Source organism: Notamacropus eugenii, chromosome 2 (genome assembly GCF_028372415.1).
Source record: "Notamacropus eugenii isolate mMacEug1 chromosome 2, mMacEug1.pri_v2, whole genome shotgun sequence".
In the NCBI taxonomy this organism is placed as follows: Eukaryota; Metazoa; Chordata; class Mammalia; order Diprotodontia; family Macropodidae; genus Notamacropus; species Notamacropus eugenii.
Genome location: NC_092873.1, coordinates 512,032,243 through 512,059,213, shown reverse-complemented (window position 1 = coordinate 512,059,213; position 26,971 = coordinate 512,032,243). Strand labels below are relative to the sequence as shown.

The 26,971-nt window shown below is 43.0% G+C and overlaps 1 protein-coding gene across 1 annotated transcript in view; it reads left to right on the top strand.

The window, feature by feature from the left end:
* The first annotated feature begins 872 nt into the window (after nucleotides 1-872).
* NRDC (nardilysin convertase) overlaps nucleotides 873-26,971 on the top strand; it is a 74,594-nt gene continuing 48,495 nt past the window's right edge. Inside the window, 7 exon segments of the mRNA XM_072649430.1 lie at nucleotides 873-1,057; nucleotides 1,060-1,124; nucleotides 1,126-1,673; nucleotides 16,281-16,566; nucleotides 25,021-25,134; nucleotides 25,286-25,367; nucleotides 25,833-25,986. Coding sequence (XP_072505531.1) covers nucleotides 907-1,057; nucleotides 1,060-1,124; nucleotides 1,126-1,673; nucleotides 16,281-16,566; nucleotides 25,021-25,134; nucleotides 25,286-25,367; nucleotides 25,833-25,986 — 1,400 coding nt within the window. The 5' untranslated portion in view covers nucleotides 873-906.

Genomic DNA, 26,971 nt, shown 5'->3' with positions numbered 1-26,971 from the left:
AGAGGAACTGAACCCCTGCTGTGGAAACTTCACTTTCACTGCCTCTCACGGCCACACGGAGTACACCAAGGAGGTGAAAGCAGAAAAGTTTTATTAGGAGGAAAACCAGCCACCAGCGTGGAAGCACAAAGGGGCCGCAGCCAGGGGCAGGCAGGCACCGACGCGGGATGTTGTGCGGGTCCTGCTGTGGTTGCCCACAAAGGCTTCTGGGAGAGAGCAGAAGCTGGGCCCCTTTCAGCAGCGAGGCTCGCTCTGGGTCCTGGGCCCTCCCAGTACTCCTTCGAGATCCCACGGTGGCCGGAGCCCGCCCGGCATCTCCGGGGCCGCGGGCTGGGGTGTCCCGCTGGAGGGGCTGCTCCAACGTGGCCCCGACAGTGGAGGCCGGGAGCCACCGCCTGGCAAGGCCGCGGGGAGGGGAGAGGGCCTCGGGGCCTGCCCGGTGCGGAAGCCTCGCTCTTCTCCCAAGCCGCACCCCCTCCCAGCCTCTCCCGGATCCCACTCCGCGCCTTCCAAGAAAGTTCGTCCTTCCAAGCCCACGTGGGCATTTCGCGCCAAACAAAGCCGGGAGGGAAGGCGTACGCTCGGGGGCGGGGCCAAACGACCGTTTCCCGCGAGCCCTCAGCAGCTGCTTCCGGCTCACGCTTGACTTCCGGTCCCGGTGGCCCGAGAAAGGTCTCCGAGGATTCCCCGGGGCTGCCCTCCCTCTGCTGAGTCACTGGAGAGAGGAGGCAAAGGGGGAGAAATAGAGGAACCCGTCCTCAGCCGATTGGGGCGAGGCTTTTTGAGTGGCGGGAAGTCCTGGCCAATGAATTGACAGCTGAGTTGGGTGGTCTCTCCGAGTGTGAGGGGGCGGTGGGCGGGGCAGAGCCGGAGCCTGAGACGCCGCAACAAACCTCCTCCGTACGAATGACGTCACAGTCCCCTCGTGCCCCGCCCTCGCGCCGTCTCTCCCGGCGGTCTGTGCGCTCCCGCCCCTCCCCCCCGGGGGGGGGGTTCGCCGGCGGCCAGGGAGGCTGGCCACGCGCCCCCCACCAGCCGTACTGTGATTGGCTGAGTCCGCGCGCGTGACACAGGTCCTCGGCCGTGATTGGCCGAGGCGGGCCGCGGCCCGCCCCCGCAGGTGGGGGGAGGGGGTTCCGGCCTGTCGGTCCAGCGGCGGCAGCACCAGCTTTGGCCGCCGCCGCGTCCGCCGCGTCCCGAGCCACCCGCGGGCCAGCAGGAGCAGCGGGAGCGGAGGCGGGCCTTGCGGGCGGGGGATGCCCGAGGCGCGCTCCCCGGTGGATGCTGAGGAGAGCCGCCGCCGCCTGGAGAACGTGGTGCTGTGAGGCCGGGCCGCCTTCGCTGCCGCCGCCGGGCGCCCTTAGAAGAGGGAGCAGGAGGCCGGGGCCCCCGGGAGGCCGAGCCGGAGCCAGAGCCGCCTTCGCCGCCGCTGCCTCGGGCCCTCGCGCCAGCCCCGCCGCGGGTCCTACTATGCCGGGCAGGAACAAGGCCAAGTACACCTGCAGCTGCCCGGACCTGCAGCCCGGCGCCCAGGAGGCGGGCGAGAGCGGCCGGGCTGCCCGCCTGACCACGGACGAGTCCGAGGAGGAGGGGGGAGGCCGCCGGGGTGTCCCGCTCAGCAACGTTGGGGACCCCGCCATCGTCAAGTCCCCCAGCGACCCCAAGCAGTACCGGTGAGGCTCTGGCCGGGAGCGGGGGAGGGGCCGGGGCCGGAGCCGGGGCCGGAGGCGCTGTCCAGCGCACGCCCTCCTCGTCGCCCCGGCGGGCTTGGAACGTCCGCGCCTGGAGCCTGCGCTGACCGGCTCATTCCTTGTCTCGGTGTCCCCCCTCCGGCACCCTGTGCTTGTCGCTGGTTGACCGAGCCGTGTTCCTGTAGTCCCGTTGTGCGGGTCTGATGTGAGCCCGCCGAAGGGAATCGAAGGCAGGGCGCTGTAGTGCGGTCCCTGTCCACTTTGATCTTTGCGTCCGGTGTCGTGTGTGTATTTGCGCACACGTGCATATATGTGGATACACTCTGTGTATACATAGACACGCGGTCACATGTGTGTGTGTACGTGTACGTGATTTGTGTATGTGTATGGGTGCTTACGGTATGCTGGCTGAATCAGTTCAAGGCGAAATGTAGCCTCTGCTGGCCCTGACTTTACTTCCCCAGGGCCTGACGTATTGCTGCTGGTAACTGTAGTCATAGAACTCTTAATGAATTCTTGCTGAATTGAACTGAGGGGCAGAGCGGGGATTTTGACCCAAGATCCACTCTAGGCCTGGCTGGCAGCCCATACTGTCTGACAAAAGCCCCTTAACCTCTTCTGGAGCCTTGTGCTTCCCCTGGGGAGAGGGGCAGGGAGTGACTTATCCTTCTAAAAATGCAGGCTATCCTATAGAGGTGGAAGGGCCCTAAAGGGCCTCTGGTCCAACCATCTCCTTTGGCAGGGAGGGAAAGGAAGTAATCATTTATTAAGTACCTCCCAGGGGCCAGGCAGTGTAGCAAAAGCACTCATTTGATGCTCACAGTAGCCCTGGGAGGTAGGTACTATTATGATCCCCATTTTGCAGTTGAGGAAAGTGATGCAGACTGAGTTTAAGGGACATGGTCAGGGTGACAGTAAGTGTCTGAGGCTGGATTTGAACTCAGATCTTCCTAACTCCAGGCTCAGTCCGGTAACCCACTGCTCTAGCTCTAGTCCCTCTAATTGCCTCTAGTGAGGAAGATATTAGCCAGAAGTCATCCAGTTGGTAATTGGGACAGGATTTGGCCCCAGATCTTCTGACTGACTCTTTGCCTTCCTCTAACCTCTGCCTGAAAGGGGTCTGTGCACTTCTCAGGTGGAAGTGGGAGGCAGCCACAAATGGACATTGGAGAGCATCTTGTCTAATTTTTTTAATGGTACTGGAAATTGAGCCCCAGAAAGAAAGGATTTGCCCCAAAGACTTAGGAAAGTTAGTAGTGCAGGTTAGAACCATGGTCTCCAGGAGTTCAATGTTACACTATAATATATTGTGCTTTTTTTTTTTTTAATACAATAAGCTTTGAGTCATAAATGTTTGGTGATATCCATAGACACAGAAGACCCTGCTTTCATATCCCCATTTTGGATATTGAACTAAACTTTGTCTTAAATTATATACCCCTTCTCTGCCTTTTATCAATGGGAAGAAAAAAGGTTAGATTTTGGAGTCAGAAGATCCATTTGAGTTCATGAATACTAGTGGTGTCAACTGGGGCAAGTCACAGAATCAAAGAAGTCTCAGAATTCTTTGAGTCACAACTCACAGAATTTGAGAGTTTAGCAGTGAAATAGTGCAGCCATACCTAGGAGGTATCCCCTGTACAGCAGATAGGATCTGGAGGCTGTAAGCTGCTTGAGGACAGGGACTATCTCATTTTTGCCTTTGTTATCCCCATGTTAGGTATCTGGTATCTAGTAAGTGCTTAATAAATGCTTATTGATTTATTAAGGCATCTGGGTGGTGCAATGGATAGAGTATTGGATTTGGAGTCAAGAAGCCAGCCTCTGACACTAACTGTGCCCAGAAGGGCAAGAGACTTCTCCTCTGTCTGCCTCTTTTCTCATCTGTAAAATGGAGATGATGATAGCACCTGCCTCCTGGTTGGGAGGATCAAAGAAGAACCTTAACACTCTCTCCATCCCCTATCATCGTTATAGTTGTTATGCATTGGCTGCAGGCGCTTCACTTTTGAACCTCTGTTAACTTGTCTGTAGAATGGGGATATTAAATTGAGTTGTGCTTTGAACTACAAAGTACTCGATAAATGGAATCAAATCGCTAGCATGGTGATTATTATTGGTAGAATGACAGGACTAGAAGAAGCCTCTTGTTCCTGACCAGGAGGTGGGATGGATTCCACCCATGCTCTGAGTTCAGCTTCTGTTAAAAGGTGTTTGCGTTCTTACCCTCCTTCCCTCTTTTTGTCTCTTCTCAAGAAGAAAGTATGAATCACAACAAGTAACTACTAATTTGGAGTTTGTGAGTGCTTTGATGTTCATTTTATCATCTTTGATCTTTACTGTTTTGTGAAAGTGTAGAACTACTGCCTCCATTTTACAGATGGAGAAACAGGAGTGACTCATCTAGATTTTCATGACTGGGCAGTGTAAGAGGCAGGATCTGAGTCCAGGTCTCCCTGATCCTCATGCTTATATACCGCCTTATGTACTGTCTTCTAATAAAGGGTGCACTGCTGGTGGTTCATAAATAGTTGCCTCATAAATGGTTTTCTCATTTGCAAAATCAGTGAATTGAACAAGATGATCTTTAGTGGCCCTTTGGTCCTAAATGACTGTAAAGAATTGTGGAGTACAGGTTTTGAAAGACAAATTTAAAGCATTGGTGTATTTTACAAATATAACACATGTTTGTTACATGCTTATTGCTGTTGTATGGATAGCACCAAAGGTATTGGTGTATCTTCACAGTGGTCCTTGGGCTCAGAGGCTCATAGTCTAGTAGAGGGGACTAAGCAAACAGACAGAGAGAGCTCTATTACCCCACACCGAAATGTTGTGTGAGGTCTGAGGGGCTAAGATTGTTTCTTGGGAGGAAGCAGAATATAATTGGGGAAGACTTCATGGAAAAAATGCCATTTTAATTGGACTTAAAAGGATGGGCAAGAATGCAGCAAGTAAAGGGGAGGAAGCAGGGGAGGAGGGAACATATTAGGAATAGTGTGAATCAGGGTGAATTGTGAGAAGTGAATAAAGTTATTAAGCACTTCCTGTGTTCTTGGCACTATGCTCAGCCCCATGGATACCAAGAAAGGCAGAAACCATTCCCTATGCTCAAGGAGCTCACAGTCTCAAGGAGACAACATGCAAACAACCATGAACAAACAGGATCCATGCAGGAGAAACTGAATAAATCAACCGGAGGAAGCGGGGGATCAAGAGAGCTTTTCTGGGGCTTAAAAGAAGGCCAGGAGGCAGAGATGATGGGGAGAGAATTCCAGACATGGGGGACAGTCAGTGAAATTGCCTGGCATCCAAAGATGAAATGTCTTGTTGAAGAAGCTGAAGGAAGAGGACAAGGACCTGGGTGACAGAATACAGGAGAGGAGGCTGTAAAAGACTGCCAGAAAGGCCTGGGTGGGGTGTGGCAGGTTATAACTGGTTTTGAATACCCAGCAGAGGATTTTCTAGTTGATGCTGGAGATGACTGGGAGCTCTGGAGTTCATTGAAAGAGTTGGGGGGAGGGGTTACATGGTGACACTTGAGCTTTAGGAGCTGAGTGGAAGTGATAAGAACATGCACCAAGATGGTGACTGTGTCAGAGGAGAGAAGGGGACAGATGTGAGATGTGTTACAAAGGGAAGATTAACAGACCTTGGCAATAGATTGGACGGGGGAGGGGTGGGGTAAGACAGATTGAGGAATCCAGAATGACACCTGTGTATTGAGCCTGGGTGACAGGAGGATGGTGGTGCTCTTGACAGTAGTAAGGAAGTTAGGAAGAGTTGAAGGCATAGGGAGAAAAGATGCTGAGTTCAGTTTTGGACACAGTGAGTCTAAGATGTTTTCAGGACATCCAGTTTGAGATGGGAGCTTGAAATGGGAGTCTTTGGGTCCGCAGAGTTTAAGACTGCACAGGAAGACTTGAGAATCATTGATACTTGACTCCATGAGAGCATGATTTCACCTAGTGAGAACACAGAGGGAGAAGAGAAGAGGTGCAGGATCTAGCCCCATGGCACACTCAAGGGTTATAACACTCAGAGTTAGTGTGCGTGATCTGGACCGAGATCCAGCGAATGGAGAGGTCAGATAGGAAGAAAATTAGAAGAGACTAGTGTCCCAAAAACCTAGAGAAAAGAGAGTATCAAGGAAAAGCTGCAGACAGGTCAAGAAGGATGAGGATTGGAAAAAAAGGTCTTTAGATTTGGCAGTTAAAAGATTGTTAGTAACTTTGGAGAGAACAGTTTCTGTGGAATGATGCAGTCAGAAGTCAGACTATATGGAGTTAAGAACGGAGTGAGAGGAAAAAAAAGTGGAGATATCAATTATAAACAGCTTTCTCCAGGAGAGCTGAGCCACAGGAGGTGCATATCTATGGGTAGATGGCAGGGATGGATGGATCAAGGAAGGATTTTTTTGAGGATGAGGGAGACATGGGCATGTTTATAGGCAATAGGGAATCCGCAAATAGACATGGAAATTGAATATAAATGAGATAATGGGAATGTTCTAGGGGGTAGTCAGCTGTAGAAAATGGGATGAAATGGGATCACTGGTGCTTGCAGAGGGATTGGATATGGCAAAGACAAAGATTATTTCTTTAAGTGAGAACAAGGCTGAAGGAGGAGATGGTGGTGTAAGGGTGATGTGAGATGATAGAATAGGAAGCTCTTAGTGATTAACCTCATTTTTTTCTGTGAAATATGAGGCAAAGCTGACAGCATAGGGGGTGGAGGAGCAATGGAAGGTTTTTGGAAGGCTGAAAAGTGGTTTAGAAAAGCCCCTATTGCGAGTGGGATAGCAAATCAGATAGGGAGATGGAAAAGAATTGCCTTGTTCCCTTCTACTTGCCTTTGAGTTGTAAGGGACCCCAGAAGTCTTCTGGTTGAAATCTCCCTGATGTGGTAGCCAGTCTATCAGGTGACACTGGTCACTTCTTTAAAAGTCCTATAGAGGAGTTGGATGCTATCTATCAGCCAGAAAATCTTGATGAGGACAGAATTTGAATCCATGACAGCAGAGCCAGTGAATCAGCAGTCCATACCTCTGGCCCCTCTTATCTGCTTGTGTGCCATTTTGTAGAGCTGTAAGCTTTTAGGATAACTTGGTACTTGAGCACAGAATTGGTTCTTTAGGATTCTGTTTTGTTAGGCAACAAAGTTGGAGCAGATGAAGGAAGAAGTCCTCCTTTGGCAAATGGTGTCAACTACTTGCTCAGCACTGTGTAGGTAGGCCCTTTGGAGCAAAATAGGATGAGGGGGGCTTCATCTTGTAGTGGAAACAGTCCTGGATTTGGAGGCAGAGAGCCTCTGTTTGACTCCTGGCCTCCTGAACCATGACATGTGCAGAAGTTCCCAGCCTGGGGCTATGTTTAGTTCCAGGAGTTACCAGAAGCTTGTCAAAGTGATATAGGAAATGTTTGGTAAATAACTATATGGTCCTATTGAGATTAGTCTTTAAATTCTAGTATTAGATTCTATGTTGAAGGAATCAGTCTGGGAAGATTAATTGAAGGCAAGGAGCACAGGGACCGAGAGAGGTTGGGAAGATCTGGTAGAGTTAGCTGGTGAAGTGCTGGGCTTGGGTGGGGTAAGAAGGACCTTGGTTTGAATTCAGGTCACCTCACCTCCCTAGCTTGTTTCCTCTTTTGTAAAAAGGTGGATAATAAAACCTACAGTAATTAAATGTTGGGGGAGTTGTGAGGCTTAAGTAAAATAATGTCACTTGGTAGGCTAGCTGGCGAATGTTTACTAAACACCAGCTATAATTACTGCTAAAGGCTGTAGTTTGTCCAGATTTGGTGACTTAATTTACTGGAGTTACATGTTGTCTGACCAGCTCTTCACTAACATTTGGTCATTTAATCAGATCCTATCTTTTTGTACTTCAGTATTTTACCTGCTTAAATTTTATCTTCCCGTTTTCGATAGTAACCTCAGTGGGCATCAGGACTTTGTCTGCTGCTTGCTTTGTATGTAGAACGCCAGCCTTGGAGTAGGTGTTCAGTAAATACTTGCTGAATAAATGAGTCAGTAATTGAATACTACAGAGATATTAGATGCTGTAACTTCTCCCAAAGAGGTCAGACTTGGGCGCATGAATCAAGAGCCAGAATGTGTTTACACAACACTTAGTGAGATCACTTGGGAGAGAGAAGCTGAGAGGATTATGGGAGAAGTCCAGGAAGGCTTCTTGGCAAATTTAGGACTTTATCTGTCATTTGAAGAGTAAGGAGGATTTGGAGAATTGGGAAGGAAGGTAGAGGGCATATTATGCATTAGGAAGAGATTGAATAAATGTGTAGGGCATGGTATATTTGGAGAAGATGAGTGCTTGTCTGTTGGGAGGTGGTTGGATACACTGGGCTCAGATTATAGCATCTCAGGAGTACTGGGATGAGAGCTTTGGATTTGATTTTGTAAGCAGTGAGTAGTCACTGAACATCTTGCTTGGGGAGGTGGCATGATGAAAATAATAGTTCATCAAGGTTGTTGTTGTTTTTTAGATATTTTAGTCGTGTCCAGCTCTCTGTGTCCCCATTTGAGGTTTTCTTGGCAAAGATACTGGTTTGCCATTTCCTTCTCCAGCTCATTTTACAGATGAGAAAAGTGAGACAGGGTGAAGTGACTTGCCCAGGGTCATACAGCTAGAAAGTATCTGAACTCAGGGAGATCAGTCTTCCTGATTCCAAGCCCAGGGCTCTACTCTCTTCACCACCTAGCTGAAGCTAGATCTGGCTAAAATGAGCAGCAGGATAAATTGGAGGAGGAGAGACCTGAGGCAAGGAAACCAGTTAGGAGACAGTTGCAGCCTTAGGTGTTGATGAAGAGGGCCTGACTTAGGCTAGTCCTAGTTTTACAACCTAGTTGACTTGTTTTTTTCCCTGTTGTCACATTTTCCTCTCTACCTTCATTACACTAAATTAACACATTTCTTTTAAATAGGTCTAACTGTTGGTATCCTTTCCATTTCTTCTAAATAATGAAAATTAACACCTATGCTGTGTTACAGGCCCAGAATAACATGGGAACCTAATTCTTGTGCCAGTGGCAAACTTCTGCTTTTCCAGTCCTCTGGGAGGACTAAAGCATCTGGCCTTAACAGGTGTCTGGCAGGTTGGGGGCCAGTAATTGTTAAAGAAGGTCAGAGGTGATTCTTGATCTCCTGTCAGCTCTGCAATGGACCCTGGAGCCAAATTAACCTTTTGCTGGACCTCCAGAGCAAGTAGGATTTTGAGTAGATCCCGTTCCTTCCCTACTTTGTACAAACATCTTTGGGATTGGATTAGAACTGAATTGACCTCCAGGGGTTGGAAATTATATGTTGCTGCTTGTTAAAACATGTTTTTTCCCCCCAATACTATTGGTAGATTTCTCTACTAAATTACTAAAGCATGTTGCTATGGCATGGGGTGACTGAGCTCAGAGAGGTGCCATCTCTAGGTTGGAGGCTCCCAGGTGATGGCATTTTTTTGGTCATAACAATTATTTAAACCATTTATTTACTTTGATGTAGGTTGTTCTGACGTCCAGCAGCAGGGGAAAACTCCTTACATGGATACAATTCTGTATCGTCAAGTAAATTGATTGTAATGCCCTTATCCTCTGATGTGGTTCTACCACTGATTGACAGCATATCTTTACCTGCTGACTAGCTGGGGTTAGGGCTGTCTTCCTTGGTCACAGAATAGTTGCTAGACCACTTTGGAGTCTGCTTTTCTTTGTGGGGATTCATAATCAGTAGGAATGTGCAGCTGTAGGGAAGGGGCCATATCTCTAAGAAACTTGCTTAACAGATTCTGTGGAAGATCCTGAACAGCTCAAGGATCTTTAGCAAACAGAGGGATTTTTCTTCTTGGCATTAACATGAAAAATGAGAACACCTGGACCTTAATGTCTTTGGTGTTTTATTACCATCCTGTTCTCTGATGAGTCCTGCCTTGTTGTGAGAGGAATAACCCTCATACAAACCATACATGGCTTGTATTTCTATGTGATCAGATACACAGTATTTTCCTGGGCTTTAGTTATCAGTTCTTCTTCCATGCTTTTTCATTTGAGAATGCTAACCGATATGCTTAAAGTTTTCTTAGCTTTAAAACATCCAATTAAGGTAGTATGAGACTATAATGAAATTAATCACAAGTCTAGAAGAGTCAGAAAAAGAACCCTAGCCATTTCTACTAAATAACACTCTACTAAGTGCATACCAGAGAGGTAGATCAGACATCTGCTTGCTTGAAAGATTGGCATCCTAATGGTTTATTTTGATTCTAAATTGAAAATTAAATTTGAGGAATGATTTTCATTATTTTGCTGCTCCTCACACATGACCCTTTTGTGCCCTCTCTCTTTGACTTGCTATGTAGCCTGTCCCCCATGCTTGAGCTTAGCTTGATGAATTCTTGTCTAGGGCAGAGCATTCTCTTTTCACTTCCACGACTTAGAATCCCTTAATTCAAGACTCAGCTCAAGCATCTCTTCCATGTGAAGCCTTTCCTTACCCTTCCCAGCTGCTAAATGCCTTCCTTCTAAAATGACTTTTTGTTTTGAATATGTTCTGTACCTTACATGTTGTCTTCCCTGATGGAACATAAGCTCCTTGAGAGTAGGCATTGGTTCATTTTTATCCTTGTATTTTTAATGCTTTACCCATGTCATATTAGGTAACTGTTGATGATTGACCAGTGATACAACTTTTTAAAAAATTGCAAACAAACTGGTCCCAGACTTCTTTGAACGTAGCTAGACTGGACTTGGGAGAACAGAAACCCTGTCTGTCAGCAGACCTGTACTTTCAACCATTCCCTCGGGGTAGGAGTGGCCAGAACTTGTTCTCTGCTGAAAGTCTTAGAAAACCCAGTATCCTGTCCATGCTGTCATGCAATATCAAAATAGCCCTTCTTATTAAGCACTGTTATTAAAGACTATTGAGCAGCTTAGGATATTAATAGTCATTCACATTTATATAATAACATAGATAGTTTTCCTTACATCAATGGTTATAATAGCATTATCACTATTTTCAGATGAGGAAACTGAGGCTCTGCTAGTAAGTTATATTTCACCCATTGAGTCAGTCAGTAAGAACTTACTAGGTGTCAGACACTACGCTAGGATACAAAAAGAGGCAAAAGACACACTGCCTGAAAGGAGTTGGGAGACAACAAGCAAATGACATGCTATATACAGGATAAAAAGGAAATGACTAAAAGAGAGGGAAGGCACTAGAAATAAGAGGGGTTGGGAAAGGCTTCCTGTGGAAGATAGGATTTTAGTTGGGACTTAAAGGATCCAGGTAGAGATGGGGAGGGAGAGCATTCCAACCATGGAGGACAGCTAGAGAAAGTTCCAATAGCCAAGAGATAGAGTTTCTTGTTCATGGGACAGCAAGTAGGCCTGTGGTCCTGTATCATTGTGTATGTGATGGGGAATAAGGTGTAAGAAACCTGGAAAGGTAGGAGGGGCCTAGACTGTGGAAGACTTTGAATGCCAAAGAAGGGTTCTGTATTTGATCCTAGAGATGATAAGAAGCCACTGGAGTTAATTGAGTAGGGAGGTGACATGATCTGACCTGTGCTTTGGGAAAATCCCTGTAGTGGCTGAATGGAGGCTGCAGACCCACGAGTAAGCTTATTGCAATAAGCCAGGTGTGAGGTGCTAAGGGCCTCTGTGTGTGTGTGTGTGTGTGTGTGTGTGTCTGTGTGTGTGTCTGTGTGTCTGTGTCTGTGTCTGTCAGCATCAAAGGAGAGAAGGGGGCATATTGGAGAGATGGCAACATTTTGGATAAGGAAGGGTGGGAGATAGTGAGGAATCCAGGATGACTTGTACGTTGTGAGCCTCAGGGACTGGGAGGACCATAAATTCAGAAAACTGCAGCAAGAATCTCAGGCAATTCCCTACAAGAGATAAAAAGGGGCATTGAGACTGGAAGAGGCCACTGTTTTCTTTGTTGAAGAAGCCTGTAGGGAACTCAGTCCGTGGGTCACAAAAAAATGACTGGGTGAGGCCATTTCCTCATCTGTAAAAGGAGCTGGAGAAGGAAGTGACAAACCACTCCAGTATTTTTGCCAAGAAAACCCCAAATGGGGTCATGAAGAGTTGGCATGACTGAAATAACTGAGCAACCTCAAAGAAGCCAGAACACATGATTCAGTGCCTCAACTCAAACTGGGGACAGCAGTAGAGACTGAAATTGGTGCTAGAAGTTTTGGGCAAAGTGGGTGTTTAGCAGAGACAGGTAGCATAGTGGATAGAGTCCTGAACTTGGGGCCCAGAAGACCAAAGTTTGAATTCTGCCTCAGGTACTTAGTAGTTGTGTTAATTTACTTAGCCTTTCTTCGCTTCAATATTCTTATTTTTAAATTAGAGCGTCTACTTCCTAGGGTGGTTTTCAGGATAAAATGAGATCATCAAATGTGCTTTGCAAACCATAAAGTGCTAAATAATGTCAGCTATTACTTCAATTAGTAACATTCTCAATGATCAATCTTCCCACAGTAATGAGAAATGGATTATAATTTGAAGGTTGTTTATATGTGCTTGCATTTTTTTTGATAATAGCTAATAGAACATTTTTGTGGGTATCTTATCTGACTCTTGTTTGATGGTTTCCTGCCTACATTGTAAAGCTCGCTACTATATCTCCCCCCACTTCATTTGGTGCCAAATTTAGTCTTGAAACAGATTTCTTATTATTAATTATGTCATGTCTCACACTTATTTTAGAAAACTCATTGGGAAGTTTGATTACATCACAGTGATTACCTTGTACTGAAATCTAAACACATAAAGTAAAATAAATCCAGGCTTTAGTGAATTGTTTCTTTTATGCTAGCATGAATATTCTGTAGAATATGACATGTACTAAGTTAGTGCTATTCTGGATACTCCCTTTAACCATGCAGGCTGTATCTTCTCTGTGCCTTGGATGGTTTCATTAGTTAGTGTGGTTGAAAAAATTAATCAGCCAGTACTTACATGAAAGATGTCACTTGTGGGGCTTGTCCTTGAAAGTGGGTAGGACCTCTTACAGCTTATGCACTGTTGATATAGCTTATAAGAATCCAGAGCTCCATACATGTGAGATGATGATGCATTGGGGTAGGATTTCAGTAGACATTCTATGATACAGAGTTTCTAGGCTTTTTAGGAGTGATTTTCAAGTATTTCCTAGTGACCCTTAATTTTCAAATTCAGTGGCCTTTTATCCTTATTGTCTTTTATACCTGATCTTTGACACTGACAATCTCTTCTTGAAATTTTCCCCTTATGTACTCTCTTTTTCCTTCTCTGATCACTTTTCTGTTTCCATCTCGGGTTTTCTTTCTTTCCATTTTCCAAAAGTAAGTGTTCTCTGAAGTTCTGCTTCTTTACTTCTCTCTTTATATTGGTTGATCTTATGGCTCCAACTAGCCATCTTTCTGTAGATTACTCTCAAATAGTTTTCTGCATCTCTTATTCTCTCCCAGTTCTTTAATCATACATTTGCAATGAGGTGTGGACCTTTTTACCTGAATCTCCTGCAAGTATCCTAAATTTAACATGTCTAAAACTGAAGTTGTCCTGCAACACTGTCAGTTTCATATTCTAATTATTTCTAAATTGTCCCTGACTCCTGTCCTGCCAGTGCTGCTGCTTTCACCTGTCCATTCCCCAAAGAAACAATCAATCCTCGGGTACTGCTGATTCTCTCCCTGTACAGTGAATCTTGATTCTGGCCTTTTATTTTATTTTTTTAAGGTTTACTGATGCCTCTTGTTTTCATAGTAGACATTTCCAGAACGTACTCCCAAGCTTTCCCTTGTAGTAAAGCAAAAGTAAAAAAAACCAAAAAACAAAACTATCAAAGCCAAATGATAGAACAGTCATCGGACAACACATATAACATTCCATACCCATAGTGACCTGTTGGAGGTAGGCAGGGAGGGAGGAGGGTTGTTTTCTCATCTCTGCTTTGAGGCCAAGCTTGTTTAATTCCCACAATAATAATAATAACAATAACCTAACCTTTTTGTCACTCAATCATGTCCGACTCTCAGTGATGGCCCCATTTGGGGTTTCGTTGGCAGATACTTGAGTGCTGTGTCATTTCCTTCTCTAGCTCATTTTATAGATGAGGGACTTAGTTTAGTGACTTGCCCAGGGTCACACAGCTAGTAAATATCTGAGGCTGAATTTGAACTCAGGTTTTCCTGACTCCTCTCTAGGGTTAGGGTTAGCTGCCTCATTATCACTTCGTGTCTAAACTTAGCCTCCTGATTGTTTTCCTTCAGTCTCTGTCTAAGCTGTGCTTAGCACTGCCATGTTCAGAAATCTTCACTGGCTTCCTGATACAGAGCCCCACAATGTTAGAGGTTAGAAGATACCTTACAGCTGAGAGTTTAACTTCCTAGCTGGTTGTCAGCCTCTGCTTGAACAATTCTGTTAACAAGATATTCATTGAGCCAGTGAATATTTCATTTGTTGGTGGGTTTAATTATATCTACAAGGCCAACTCTGTTACATGTATCCTTAGAATCCCATTCCTGTTACATGTATCCTTAGAATCCCATTCCTGTTACACGTATCCTTAGAATCCCATTCCTGTTACACATATCCTTAGAATCCCATTCCTGTTACATGTATCCTTAGAATCTTATCTGCGCCCCCCCCCCCCCCTCCCATCCTCCCCTTATCCCACCTTTCCTAGTCTTTTACATCAGCCTCCTTATGTTCTGGCACCTTCCCTACTTCCCTCTTCCTGACATGCTCAAGTCTCCCTCATCCTTTGAAAAACAAAAACAAACCTTATTAGATCCTACCATCCCTGCTAGTTAGCATCCTATGTACTCTTCTCTTTCTCAGTCAGACTTCTAGAAAAAGCTGCCTAAATCCATTACCTCAAGTGCTCTGTCTTCCGAGCTTTCTGAAGTCTGTATTCCAGTCTCATGTCACTCAACTGAACCTGCTGTCTTCAAAGGTACCAATGATCTCCTCATTGTCAGATCTAATGGGATTTTCTCATCTTTAGTCTTCTCTACTTATCTGTTCAGTTGACTTTGTTGACTACTTTGCCAGTGTCCTGGGCTCTCCCAAATCCTGACCTTTCTTCTTCTAATTACTATTTATCTTTTCTACAGCTTGGTTTGTATATATGTGTTTGTATCTTATCTTCCCTATTAGATTATAAGACCAGGAGGGCAGGGACTGTCTCTTTTAGCTCTTTGTATCCTTCAGCAGGGTTTAGCACACACAGACTCTTAATAAAATGTTCACTGATTGATTTATTTTAAATAGAATAAATCCCTGTTGCACACGAAAATTTTTCATGTCTCTGAATAGGCCTTTCTCTGTAATAGGCCTTTCTTTTCCAGACTAAATAGCTGCATTTCTTTCAGCTTTTCATCATATGACATGTTTTGAATCTATTCACCATTCTGTAAGGTTTTTCAAATTAGATCCATTCCAACCTATAAATCTGACTCTTATCTTTCTCCTTCTCCTTCTCCATTCTCCTTCTTTGTACCCTATATGATACAGCAGCCTAGAGGATCAAATTCAGTTGATTTAAGCATTGGAAGTAATGTGGATTAATGTGAGCAGCAGCTATAATAAAAATATTATTGGTGTGTTTTATTGTTACAGGCTGGAGCAACAGGAAGCTGATATGTGTTGTAGTTGTTGGCCAGTCTTTTTCGACTCTTCATGGCCCCATTGGGGGTTTTCTTGACATTTCCTTCTCCAGCACGTTTTACACATGAGGTACTGAGGCAAACAGTGTCAAGTGACCACAGCAGCTAGTAAGTGTCTGAGGCCAGATTTGAATTCATGAAGATGAGTCTTCCTGACTCCAGCCCCAGTGCTTTATGCACTGAGGGGCCACCCAGCTGCCCTGAGCAAATATGTAGCCTGCTTTCCTTAAGATGGTAGTATTAAATAGGTAAATGTGATTTCATTATGCTGGAAACATCAGTGGTGTGTGAAGGAGGGGCAGCCTAGACCGATAGCATCCTCTTAGAATTCAGGCTATGGGCCTCAGTGCTGCCATTTCTGGAAATCATTAAAACAACAGGGGTGGAGCATACTAGGTCTTGGACTCTACAGAAATGGGAATTGATTCAGAAACAGGGTTAACATAAAGAATTTTGCCTTGGAGTATTTTACTTTACAGACAGGTCACTGTGCAGTCATCTTGTGTGTTAAGAAACTTTTATAAGCCTCTTAGGGATGGCTTATGAAGGATAGGTAAGTTAGGTGGTGTGGATGGAAGATCGAAATTGGAGTCAAGAAGACCTAAATTCAAATCCTGCCTGAGACATTTACTAGTTGTATGACCTTGTGTCACCTGACTGCAGTGTGTCTCCCTTTCCTCATCTGTAACATGACGGGGCTGGACTTGATGGCTTCCAAAGGGTCTTCCAACTGTACCTCTAGGATCTTAATATTCAAACCTTGTGGAGTAGCAAAAATACAGCTAAAGAAATGAGAAACCGGAAAATGCCCTTCTTGTAAAATGTCTTTGCTTTGGAATTCATTTTCTTCAGCTGAATGTTTAGTTGCTATGCATTTAATGAACCTTTGTTTCAAAATTTCTTATGACTTTTGCAGGTACATCAAATTGCGGAATGGCTTGCAGGCCCTTTTGATTTCAGACCTAAGTAATGCGGAGAGTAAATCTGGGGAGGCTACAGATGAGGAGGAAGAAGAAGAAGACGATGATGATGATGAAGATTCAGGAGCAGAAATAGAAGATGATGATGAAGAAGGGCTTGATGATGAAGATGACTTTGATGATGAAGATGAACATGATGATGATGATCTAGACACTGAAGATAATGAATTGGAGGAATTAGATGAGAGGGCAGAAGCAAGGAAGAAACCTACCGAAAAGCAGGTGCGAGCCGAGTCTTTGATGTTTTTTTAGAGTTTAAGAGTGCTTTGGGTGGGGGCAGTTGTGTGTGTGTGTGTGTGAAGTTTACCTTTGAACATAAATATAATGGTTATGCTTATTAACACAGATGAGTGGTTTTGAATACAATTTCCAAGTCAGTGCTGTTTCCTCTGCTGTAGCTCCTAGTACTGGATTTCCAGAACACAGCTGATTATTGCTTCAGAATTCTGTTATGGATTCAATTTATGGGGCATTAGTTTGTTATGAGGAAAAAATCACGGAACTAAAGAGTCAGAAGATAGTAATCTTAGTCCTGACTGCCTCCAGTTAGTCTTTGGTTTTCTTACTGATAAAATGAGAATACTGCTGCCTGTGCACCTGTTTCACAGATTGTTGGGGGGGTCCTAATGGGTGTACTGTGTCATTTAACTGAACACTCTTTTAGTTTCTTTTGTCCTTACTTGATAAGAAAACTCTTTGTCTTTAAATGTCATGTGGATTTTACTCTGCTACTGCTAACAAGACAACTAAGCTTGTCTTGTTTCTTTTAGATTTGTTTTTCATCTTCCAGAGCAAATAGTTTCTTCTACTGAGCTATTGTTTGTCTTGTAGAGCAACCTCTATTCTTATGGAATGTGTCTCCCTTTTTGTAGGGGAGAACCGTGATTCCTTTTTGGCTGAGCTATGTTGTTTTACTCAATCTTTGGAGAAATGATTTTAAAAATCTGACTTAAAAAAAAGGAATTAGGTTATTTTGAAACATTTATTCAGAAAATTCCTTTAGTAGAGCTTTAGTAGGTATGATGCCAGATAATAAAGATATGTAAAAACTTGTGCATGACCTCAGGGAGCTCGTTAGCTACTAGGTGAGGTCAGATAAGTTCCTGTAATTAGAAAAAAATTTCTTTTCAGAAATTGGGTTAGATAACCCTTTGACTCTTAACATTTTGTGATTGTGACATCAATCATCATAAAAATAAAAAATAGATTTTTTTCTAACAGGGTTTGTAAGAACTGAAATTAATAGTGCTATAGATAGAGTGGAATGATCAGAAAAGAAAAATTGGAGAAAGAGGAGAGAAACAGGTTCTTATCTGGTTAGAATCAGAAAGCATGAAAGCTGGAGGGATTTGAGAAAGAGTGTAGTCAGAGAACTGGAAGAGAATTCAGATGCCCTCTAGTCTGATCAGTTCCTGAAAAAGGACCTCTACTATAATGAGTCAGCTAAGTGGTCACTTAAGGGAGGGGGGGAGTCCATTACACTTCTGGAGGGTGCTAGTTATTAGGCATTTTTCCTAACTTTTGCAGCTCCCATCTATTACCCCTCTTTTGCTTTTGAGGACAAATAAAACAGGTCTATTCCCTCTACTCTTTGACAACTCTCCAGATACTTGAAGGCAGCTATTCCAGTCCTGCTCCTCTTCCTGTACTCTTCCCAAGTCTTCTCTTCTCCAGGGGAATTGCCAGTTCTTCAAGTTAACAAATCCTTCTATGACATGAACTTGAGACCATGCACCATCTTGGCTGAACACCTGGAAGCTCTAGCCTTCCTAAAGTGTAGTCCCCAGAGTTGAGTACAGTACTGCTGATGGGATCTCATCCTGTCCCTTGTGCTGAACACTTGTGTTTCTTAATGAAGCTTGAGATTGTGTTAGCTTTCTAGACAGACATGTCATACCCTCCCTGTTTTGTACTTGTCCAGGTCTTTATGATCTTTCAGAGACCATGACTCTGGTTCAGCAGCCCCATTTGCCAATTCTTTCAGTCCCTGAGCATGTTGTTCATTTGGGTCTGGTGACTTCAGAGAAGGCAACTGTCAACTTTATGTTAGCTCTTTTTGTAAGATCTGAGCAGCTCCTTCTTCTCTCCACTGCCAGTTATTGTTGTGGTGTTTCCCTTAATCAATAGTCACCTTGCTTCTTTGGCTGTCTTTTTTCCTCCAGTGTAGCTTTAAAAAAGCCTCTGGTTTTGTGTTATTCTTCCTTTCCTCACCAACCAAGCATTTTGTATTCATCTTGTTTTACTTGTCCTCCCATTTTCTCTTAGTCTTTTAAAAATCTTTTGGCTGGAGAATTCTTTGTGTGTACATTATTAGTCTCTTCAGACAAATATCCTCTTTGTCTTCATTGGAATTTTCTCTTTATGTCTTTAGAATTTTATCCCTTAGTCTTCTCACTCCACAAAGACTGATTTCCCTGATACATTTTTAGATTCTGGGTTTCTCCCGATTATTGCTTTGATCTACTGAATTCCCATGATCTGTTGACACCTTTGCTCCATATAGAGCTGCTGAATGGAGTGGGAGAAAAATCACAAAACTGTTTCTGCTACAACTTGTTACTTTGTCTTAACTGGACTGTTACTGTAGCAAGGCTGTGATAGGTGAAATCTGAAGTAACTGAGGAAGAAACAATGTTTAAGCATATTGATTTATTAAACAATACATGCCAATTGCATAACAAATTGGGACCAGGCCTCCTCAGCTTGTCACTGGACCTTGAATACAGAGAGAGACAGATTTTTATGTGTTAAAAGAAAGCAACAGGATATAAACCAGGATATAAGATTAGATCACCTGTTTTCTAATTGGAGGACATATTAGGGACTTTCTGGGTTAGGAGGGGGCTGATGTGATGAGGTGGTCTCCTTGACCAGGCAAAGTACTCTTCATGTATCTTTAATCTTATCTCTTCCCATCTTCTCCAGCAGATCATTCCCACTAAAATCCCCCCTCTTGCTATTTTTTTAAAATGAAATTTTGTTTTATTTTCAAAGATTATCTAGACCCATTGACAAAGCAAGAAAAACAAAACCCTTGTTTAAAAATTCCTTGGGATATAGACCTGATAGTGGTGTTCCGGGGTCAAAGGCTTAGGTGGTGAAGTGGATGGATTGCATAGCACACTGAGCCTGGAGTCAGGAAGATTTATCTGCCTGAGTTCAGATCTGACCCTAGGTGTTTACTAGCTGTGTGACCCTGGACAAGTCACTTTACCCTGTTCGCTTCAATTTCCTCATCTCTAGAATGAGCTGGAGAAGGAAACGGCAAACTCCAGTATCTGTCAGGAAAACCCCAAAGGAGGAAGGAGGTCATGAAGAGTCAGACAGTACTCATTTACTAAACAGTAATTGTCTATTCCACTGATTTACCACTTTATTTCCTATCCAGTACTAGATTGTTTTCATGATCACCACTTTGTAATTGAGATCCACTACTTGTAGGCTGCCTTCTTTACTTTTTTCTCAGTGATTCTCTTGCTATTCTTGACCTTTTGTTCTTCCAGATGAATTTTGCTGTCATTTTTTCTAGCTCTATAACATTTTCCTATGACCGATGATGGTAGTGCCATCATCGTAGGTAGGTGTCATTCTCTCCTCTCTTTTCTTTCTCTCTTTTCCTAAGTCCTGTTGCTTCTGCCACTTCTCTCTTCTGACCACTGCTGCCCTGAGGGATGTCCTCTTTACCTCACACCTGCACTCTTGTTGTAGCTGCGGCTTGGTGTCCCTGCCCCAAGTCTCTCCCCACTCCAAGCAATCCTCCATTCTTCAATCAGAATGATCTTCCTAAAGCTCATGCCTAACCATGTCATCTCCCTGTTCAGTCAACTCCAGAATCAAATATAAAATTCTCTGTTTGACTTTTAAAGGCCTTCATAACTTGTCACCTTCCTACCTTTCCATTCTTCTTATACCTGTGTGCTCCCCCCCAGAAAAAAAAAAAAAACCACATATACACACATAGCAACAGTGGTCTTATTGTCCCTTGTACCAGACACTGGCTCCTGACTGTGGCCTGGGCATTTTCATTGACTTACTTCACTTTCCTTCCTCATCTCTACCTCCTCCTTTCCTTTGCTTCCTTTAAGTCACAGCTCTAAACCTACATTTTTCTTAATTCTCCTTAATGCTGATGCCTTTTCTGAGATTTTCTCCAATTTATCTTGAATATCTTATTTGTACTGAATTGTTTGTATATTGTCCTTCTTATTAGAATATGTGAGGGCAAGGACCATGGTTTTTCCTTCCCTTGTGTTTAGCACAATGCCTGATACATAGTAAGTGATCAATAATTTATGTTATTTAATTTAATTAATAAACATTAATTAATAATAAGTAATTAATAAATGCATCCTACTATTTGAGAGAGTAGATGACTTATTTAGGATCTCATAGCTAGAAAATCTCCAAGGTAGCATTTGAATGCAGGTCTTTCTGACTCCTCCTAGTCCCAGGCTCTAGCCCACTCTGCCACCTAGTGGACAGGTGGAGGAGAGATGATGCTTTCTTCATTGGCTCCCCTTTGTCCCAAGGTTAATTAGAAAAATCCTAAACCTTCCCAGTGTCAACATCAATGGATATAGCTTTACCTCTCCTGGTCTGGTCCCATGCTTACTTCTTTGTACTTCTTAGTCACCATTCTAGTCAAACTATTCTCCTTAGGTTCCCCTCTGCATATTCTCCTTCCTGCTCCATGTTCCTAAGTAGGCTTGTTTCCTGGGCCTAGAATCCTCTCCTTCTTCTCTCTTCTCTGCTTCTTGGAATCCTCAGCTCCATTTGAGGTTTAGTTTTAGCACCATCTTCAAGACTCTTCTCTCATCTGCCTCCCCTCTTAAAGTTGTTGGTGTTCCCCTTCTAAAATCTGCTGTCATTGCTGTTGTTGAACTGTCTGATATTGCCAAGGACTTTGGTGGCAAAAACTTTCCTTTCTGTGGCTGTCCCCTCTGCAGGAACAGTTTCCAGGCTGCCTTCCCATAGATGTTGCTTTCCAGGATGATAGTTGAAGGTCCTAGGCTGGAGGCAGTGCTCCTCCCATGGCTCTTGGAGTCAGCAGCTTAGACTGTACCTAGTGTGAGACATGAACCCAAACAGCAAGCCCCCAACTATGATAAACATGCTCCCCATAAACAAAGAAAAATGCTTGTTGTGAAATTAGGAAAGCTTTTGTTAATCTTTATGCCCATTCCCCCTGAATGGATGGGTAGCTCCCAAGTAAGTGTACAGGAAGAATTTGTTGAGACCAATTTAAGTCCTTTATACTGTTCCAAATTTTGGACTGCCTGCCAGACCATCCATTGGCCATGTGACTTCATGTTCTCCTCTCTGACAGGCTCTCCCCTAAACAGTTCATCAAGCCTAAAAACAAGTTTCTGACCTTTAATCTCCCCACGCTAGTATGCTCTAAAGACAGATGGTAGTCAGTTTGGTGGTTTGACTTTGCCTAGCAAGAGATATCTTGCTGCTTCACCTAGACTGGCTTGTGGCAACTGGTTAAATGTTTTTTCATGTTTTATTTCCCTTACAATGCCCAGCAGAGTTGTCTTGGATGATAAATGCTTTAAATGAATGATTCAATTTTAGAAAATTTTGTGGGAGTTCATTAGTCTGTGTGTTTGTGTGTGTGTGTGTGTTTCTGTTTTAAAAACTTTTGGTTTGGTATGATTAATTGATTAATATTAATATTTGATATGGGGTCCATTCTAGGATAACTCATTCTAGGTTTTGGTTAATGGTTTGTCTTAAATTCCTAGTTTGTTAGATGTTGGACATCTCTCTCATCTGTCCTATCTTCTCTGTTCCTATGGCCATATGCAGGACTTCCTTACTGCCTTCGTTCCTGGATACTCAAAACAGTCTCTTAATTGTCTTCTTGGTTCTCCTCTCTCTTCTCTCCAGTCCATTCTTCATGAGTTACCAGGACAATCATACAGATCTGGTCTTATCACTTCTGTTACAATATCTTCAATAGTTCCCTTGCTTTTGGAGTCATGTTCAAATTCTTTCTATCCTTCTGTCTGCCATTTTTGACCCTGTCATTTTGGAACCTGATTCCACCTGACTTTCCCAACCTGTCTTCTGTTATTCCTTTCCCACTTTGTTCCTGCCAGACTGGGCAACTTTTATCCCACAATCTCCAACAATCATTAAGCTTTCCTGTCTCTCTAAAATTTAGGCCTTTCTGTCCTTTGAAATTGTGTTGGTCCTTGAATGCCCAACCCAACCTCCTCTATGAAACCTTCCTTGATTCCTCAGTTGCTAACAATCTTTTTAGACCAAATATAACTGTAATATGCTTATTGTGACTGTTCTATTAGCTTGATTCAACTTGTTGAGTGCTGGGGCCAGAACCTGTCTCAGCTTTGTATTTTTCCTGGCACAGTGCTTTGTATCTGGGAGGTGTTTAATCAGTGTTGATTGTTATTGAGGTGTGACCTAACACGCCTACTGCTTCCTGGACTGTGGGAGAAAGTAGATGATGGGGCACTTCCACAAGGAGGCAGCTGCCCCTACTAGTGGCGGCAGAAAGGTTGGTGGAGGATAATCTGCCCTCTGCTTTCCCCTCTTCCTTAACTTGTTCTAGACTGGCAGACATCTTTTTGCCAGAATGGGTCGTACAGCTCTGTGGGGGATGACAGAATGTAGTAGGAGGCTTTGAAATCAAGAGCCATTTGAAGATCATGAGGGATTTGATTTGTCACTTGGTTTTTCCTGACTTTCAGGATGAGCATTTTGAAAACTGATCTAGAGTACTTTGCATCTCATTAGCCCCTGGATACTTTGCAAACCAGATCATTAAAAAAATTTTTTTTTTACTTTCTCTGTTTGCTTTATTGAGAGATCTGCATTTCTGATTCATTTCTTTAGCGATAACTTGTAAAAAAGACTAGCTCATCTTTGTTTTTACTTTGGGAGGCAGCTTAGTTCAGTGGAAAGACTAAAGTCAAAGGACCCAGATTCACAATCTGGCTGACCTATGTGGATGACCTGGATGAGTCATTAAACATTTTTGGGCCTCAGCTTTCTCATCCCTGAAATGATGGTTCCTTTTAGTTCTGAATCACTAATCTTAGGATCATTTTCTTTCTTAATGTTTTCCTTCTTCCTGGCCTCTTCCTCACTGTCCTCCTAAACTTTAGTGACCACTCTTCTGGATGGTAACTAAAAGGTACAGGGTGAGACTTTTGAAAACAGAGTGGTTTAGAGGGTAGGATTGGTTAGTAGATTTTGATATGGAAGCAGTAGGACGGTGGGGGTGCTAACTGGACTTTGAGAAAGTTGAGGGAGCTATTTCAGCCACACAGGAAATTACATAGAAAACATGTTGATGAAGTAGTGGCAGAAAAATGACCTGAGAATGTGGTGAGGATTTTGTAGTGTTTTACGGACTTAAGCACCTGACATGTTAAATCTGACTTGACATTGGGAGTATTGTTCAAGGTAAATATAAACGTTAACCGGTAAGGAAATGGAAAGAAAATAATTTTTCTGCTTTTTGGAATATTTTTCATATAATTGTGATTGTCTTCTCAAAGGGAGATATTTTCTCCAACTATGAACTTCTGTTATATTAATAAGATTGAAATTTAAATGTTGTATATGTGACTTAAGGCTTCATTAATTCAGTCTGGCTAGAAATTTTCAAGTAAAATTCTCAACATTTGGGAGCCCTGTATATGCTTAGTTTCAGAGCTGTGTAATGGCCTATGGTTTAGAACACCGTTTTCAGAAGTTCCTTTGCTCCAAATGGTCAAGACAAGAATGTTTTATGGGACTGTTGGGGTGGAATGCAGACTAGGTAGCCATTTTATTGTGCAGAACAGGTTTGGCTTTGGCTCAAGGATGCACCATATGAGAGGATGCCTCCTATGTCATTTAGCCAAGTTATATCCTGAGCTAGAGTTTGCAAAATGCACTTTTTGACATTAAGTGAGTCTGTTTGGTTTTTCTACATGTAGCCCCTTTGCTTTCTTGCAACACATTAGCAATTTCTTAGGGTTTTTCTTGTTTTAGAAAGCTATCTTTAAAAGGTAATTGTCCCATTTAATGAGCAACCAGAGGAAAGGTGGGTTCAATCAGAGGTATTTTGTTATTAAAATCTTGGGCATACAGCTTAACAATTTCACTTTCTGGCTTTGGAGATTGTATTTTTAATACTCTTTCTCCATCTTTTTATATGTATTATAAGTTGATATAGAAGCACAATACAGTGACTTACTGTTGGTAGAAAAGAAAGAATCCTAAACTCATTTGGGATGGGTAACAACCATTTTAATTCCTAATTATTTTCTGAATTCCCTGAAATGTTGGGAGAAATAATGACATATCAAACATTTTATATACAGAAATAATAAATGATGAATCCATAGGCTTCTTTCAAATGTGGAAGACACTTTTTATTTAACAAACTTAAGTTTCAAATAAAGCCTTTTTTTCTCACTGACCCAGTTATTTCCAGTTTTAAAAATTTTCCTCTTTTTGTTTAAAAAGAAAAAATTCTTTATGAATCCCTCCTTGCAAGGGCCCCCTCTCTCCTTTGACTGAGTAAGGATAAAAGAGCCCATGATTCGTTAGGGGTCTCCCCAGAACTAAGAATGCTGCATTTGCATTCAGCTCAGGTCTCTAAAGAGAGGGCCAGAGCTCTGGTGCTGACACTAAATGGTCAATGGGTGGGCTGGCCAGTCCGCCTCCTCTCCTTTTCTTTCTGTTTCTGCTTCTTTCCATAGGTCGGCACCTGTTCAGAAATTTCCAGTAAGTCAAGAGGAGGAGCAGCAGGGTGAAACTGACACAATTCTGGTGAGTTTCACTTTGCTGCTCCTCCTGATACTTAGGGAAACAACTGTAGCCTTTTGTAGAAAAGGCCACTTGCAAATGTGTCCTTAAGATGAGATGCTGCTGGTATTTTCTAAAGAAAACTTATTGTCGGCATGTATCCTTCTCACTCTAGTCAGCGGCTGCACTTTGTGTTGGAGTTGGAAGTTTTGCTGATCCGGATGACCTCCCTGGGCTGGCACACTTTTTGGAGCACAGTAAGAGATTTTGTTCTAAGATGCCGAAGTCTAGTTTTTAAATGTCTAATGTTAGGCAACTCTTTTAAATTAAAAATGGCATAAAAGCTCCTGATTTGCATTGGTAGAGAAAGTTTCTCAGCTGGGAGTTACTTAGTGTGATGAGATCATAAGTCTAGTTTAAAAAAAAAGAGATTTTATAAACTCACTTTAAATTCAGATTTACTTCTGGTTTGGTAGAAAAATGCCAAGTAAGAAGTATTTAATTTGCAAAGACTGTCATGAACATTTGGGTCCTGATAACTGGGAATTCATGGAAGATAATGGTGATTTGCCCTCTAGATACATGTTATCAGAGGTGAAAGGGATATGTGTTTTGTGTAACTCTTTTTAAGCTGAAAATTATCTTACTTTGGCTCTCTTGATTTCTTATCTTAGTACTCTTGGTGGCATCCTTTGAAAATCCAGTTTTGTTTCTTTTCCTAGTGGTTTTCATGGGCAGCCTGAAATATCCAGACGAGAATGGCTTTGATGCTTTCCTGAAAAAGCATGGGGGGAGTGACAACGCCTCAACAGACTGTGAACGCACAGTCTTCCAGTTTGACGTCCAGAGAAAGTACTTCAAGGAGGCACTTGATAGGTAACTAATTCAATCCAGCAGGATGAGCTGCTGCATACTAAAGCAGCAGAGAAGGCATATGCAGACACCACCACAACTGAAAACAGCACCTTGCTAGGCTCCTTCCTCTAATGAGAGCTGGCATTTTATAAAAAAGTCCATTGTCTCATTCATTCCTTTAAGGTTGTAAGGTACTATATTTCTATTGAATTATCTCAAGATCGTTTACTGAATCCCTTTGGGACAGGAAGAGAGCAAAGTGACAGAAACAGACTCATTTGTTATAAAAGCAGATTATCTCACTGGAAAAGCAGATTGTGTTAAGATTCTTAAACAAAAAGGAATATAATGAATTGCCTTGAGGGGTGGTTGGATTCTCCCTCCTTCCTTCTTCAGCCAGATGCTGGATGATTATTTAGTTGGGGATTCTCCTGCGCAATGAGGACGCTGCCTGAGGTCCTTTTCAACACTCCAATTTTGTGATTATGTGAAAAGGGATTTTTAATCTCTAAATGTGTTCTGCACTTAGAAAAGTATTTTTTTTTTTGGTGGAAGATGTAAGTATAGTATAGTGCATTGATATAAGTTTGACAACATTTAGGCATATAAAACAGCATACAGGGAAGAAATGCTTCTTTTTCAGTATTCAAGTAAGATAGTCATCCCCTCCGGATGGATGGCTCTCAGTCACACAAGGCTCCCCTGACTCTTTCTGCTGAAAGTCAGGAATGACCGAGTGACCTCTTAAGGATCTTTTCTCTTTTAGTGGCATATGAAATATTTCTTTGAAAGAGAATTCGGCTGTAGTTTGTTTTTCTTGGTTCATATGATTGAACCTTCAATTGCCTCCAGAAGTCACTAAGAAACTCTTGCTTCCTAGGTTTGAAATTGTTGAATTCACTCATGGTACAGACTTTTTTGTTCTTAGTATGCCTTCAAGTGACCAGAAGACACCCCCCTCCCACCTCCACCTCGCCTCCTCACTCCAGAATACTTCACCAGAATT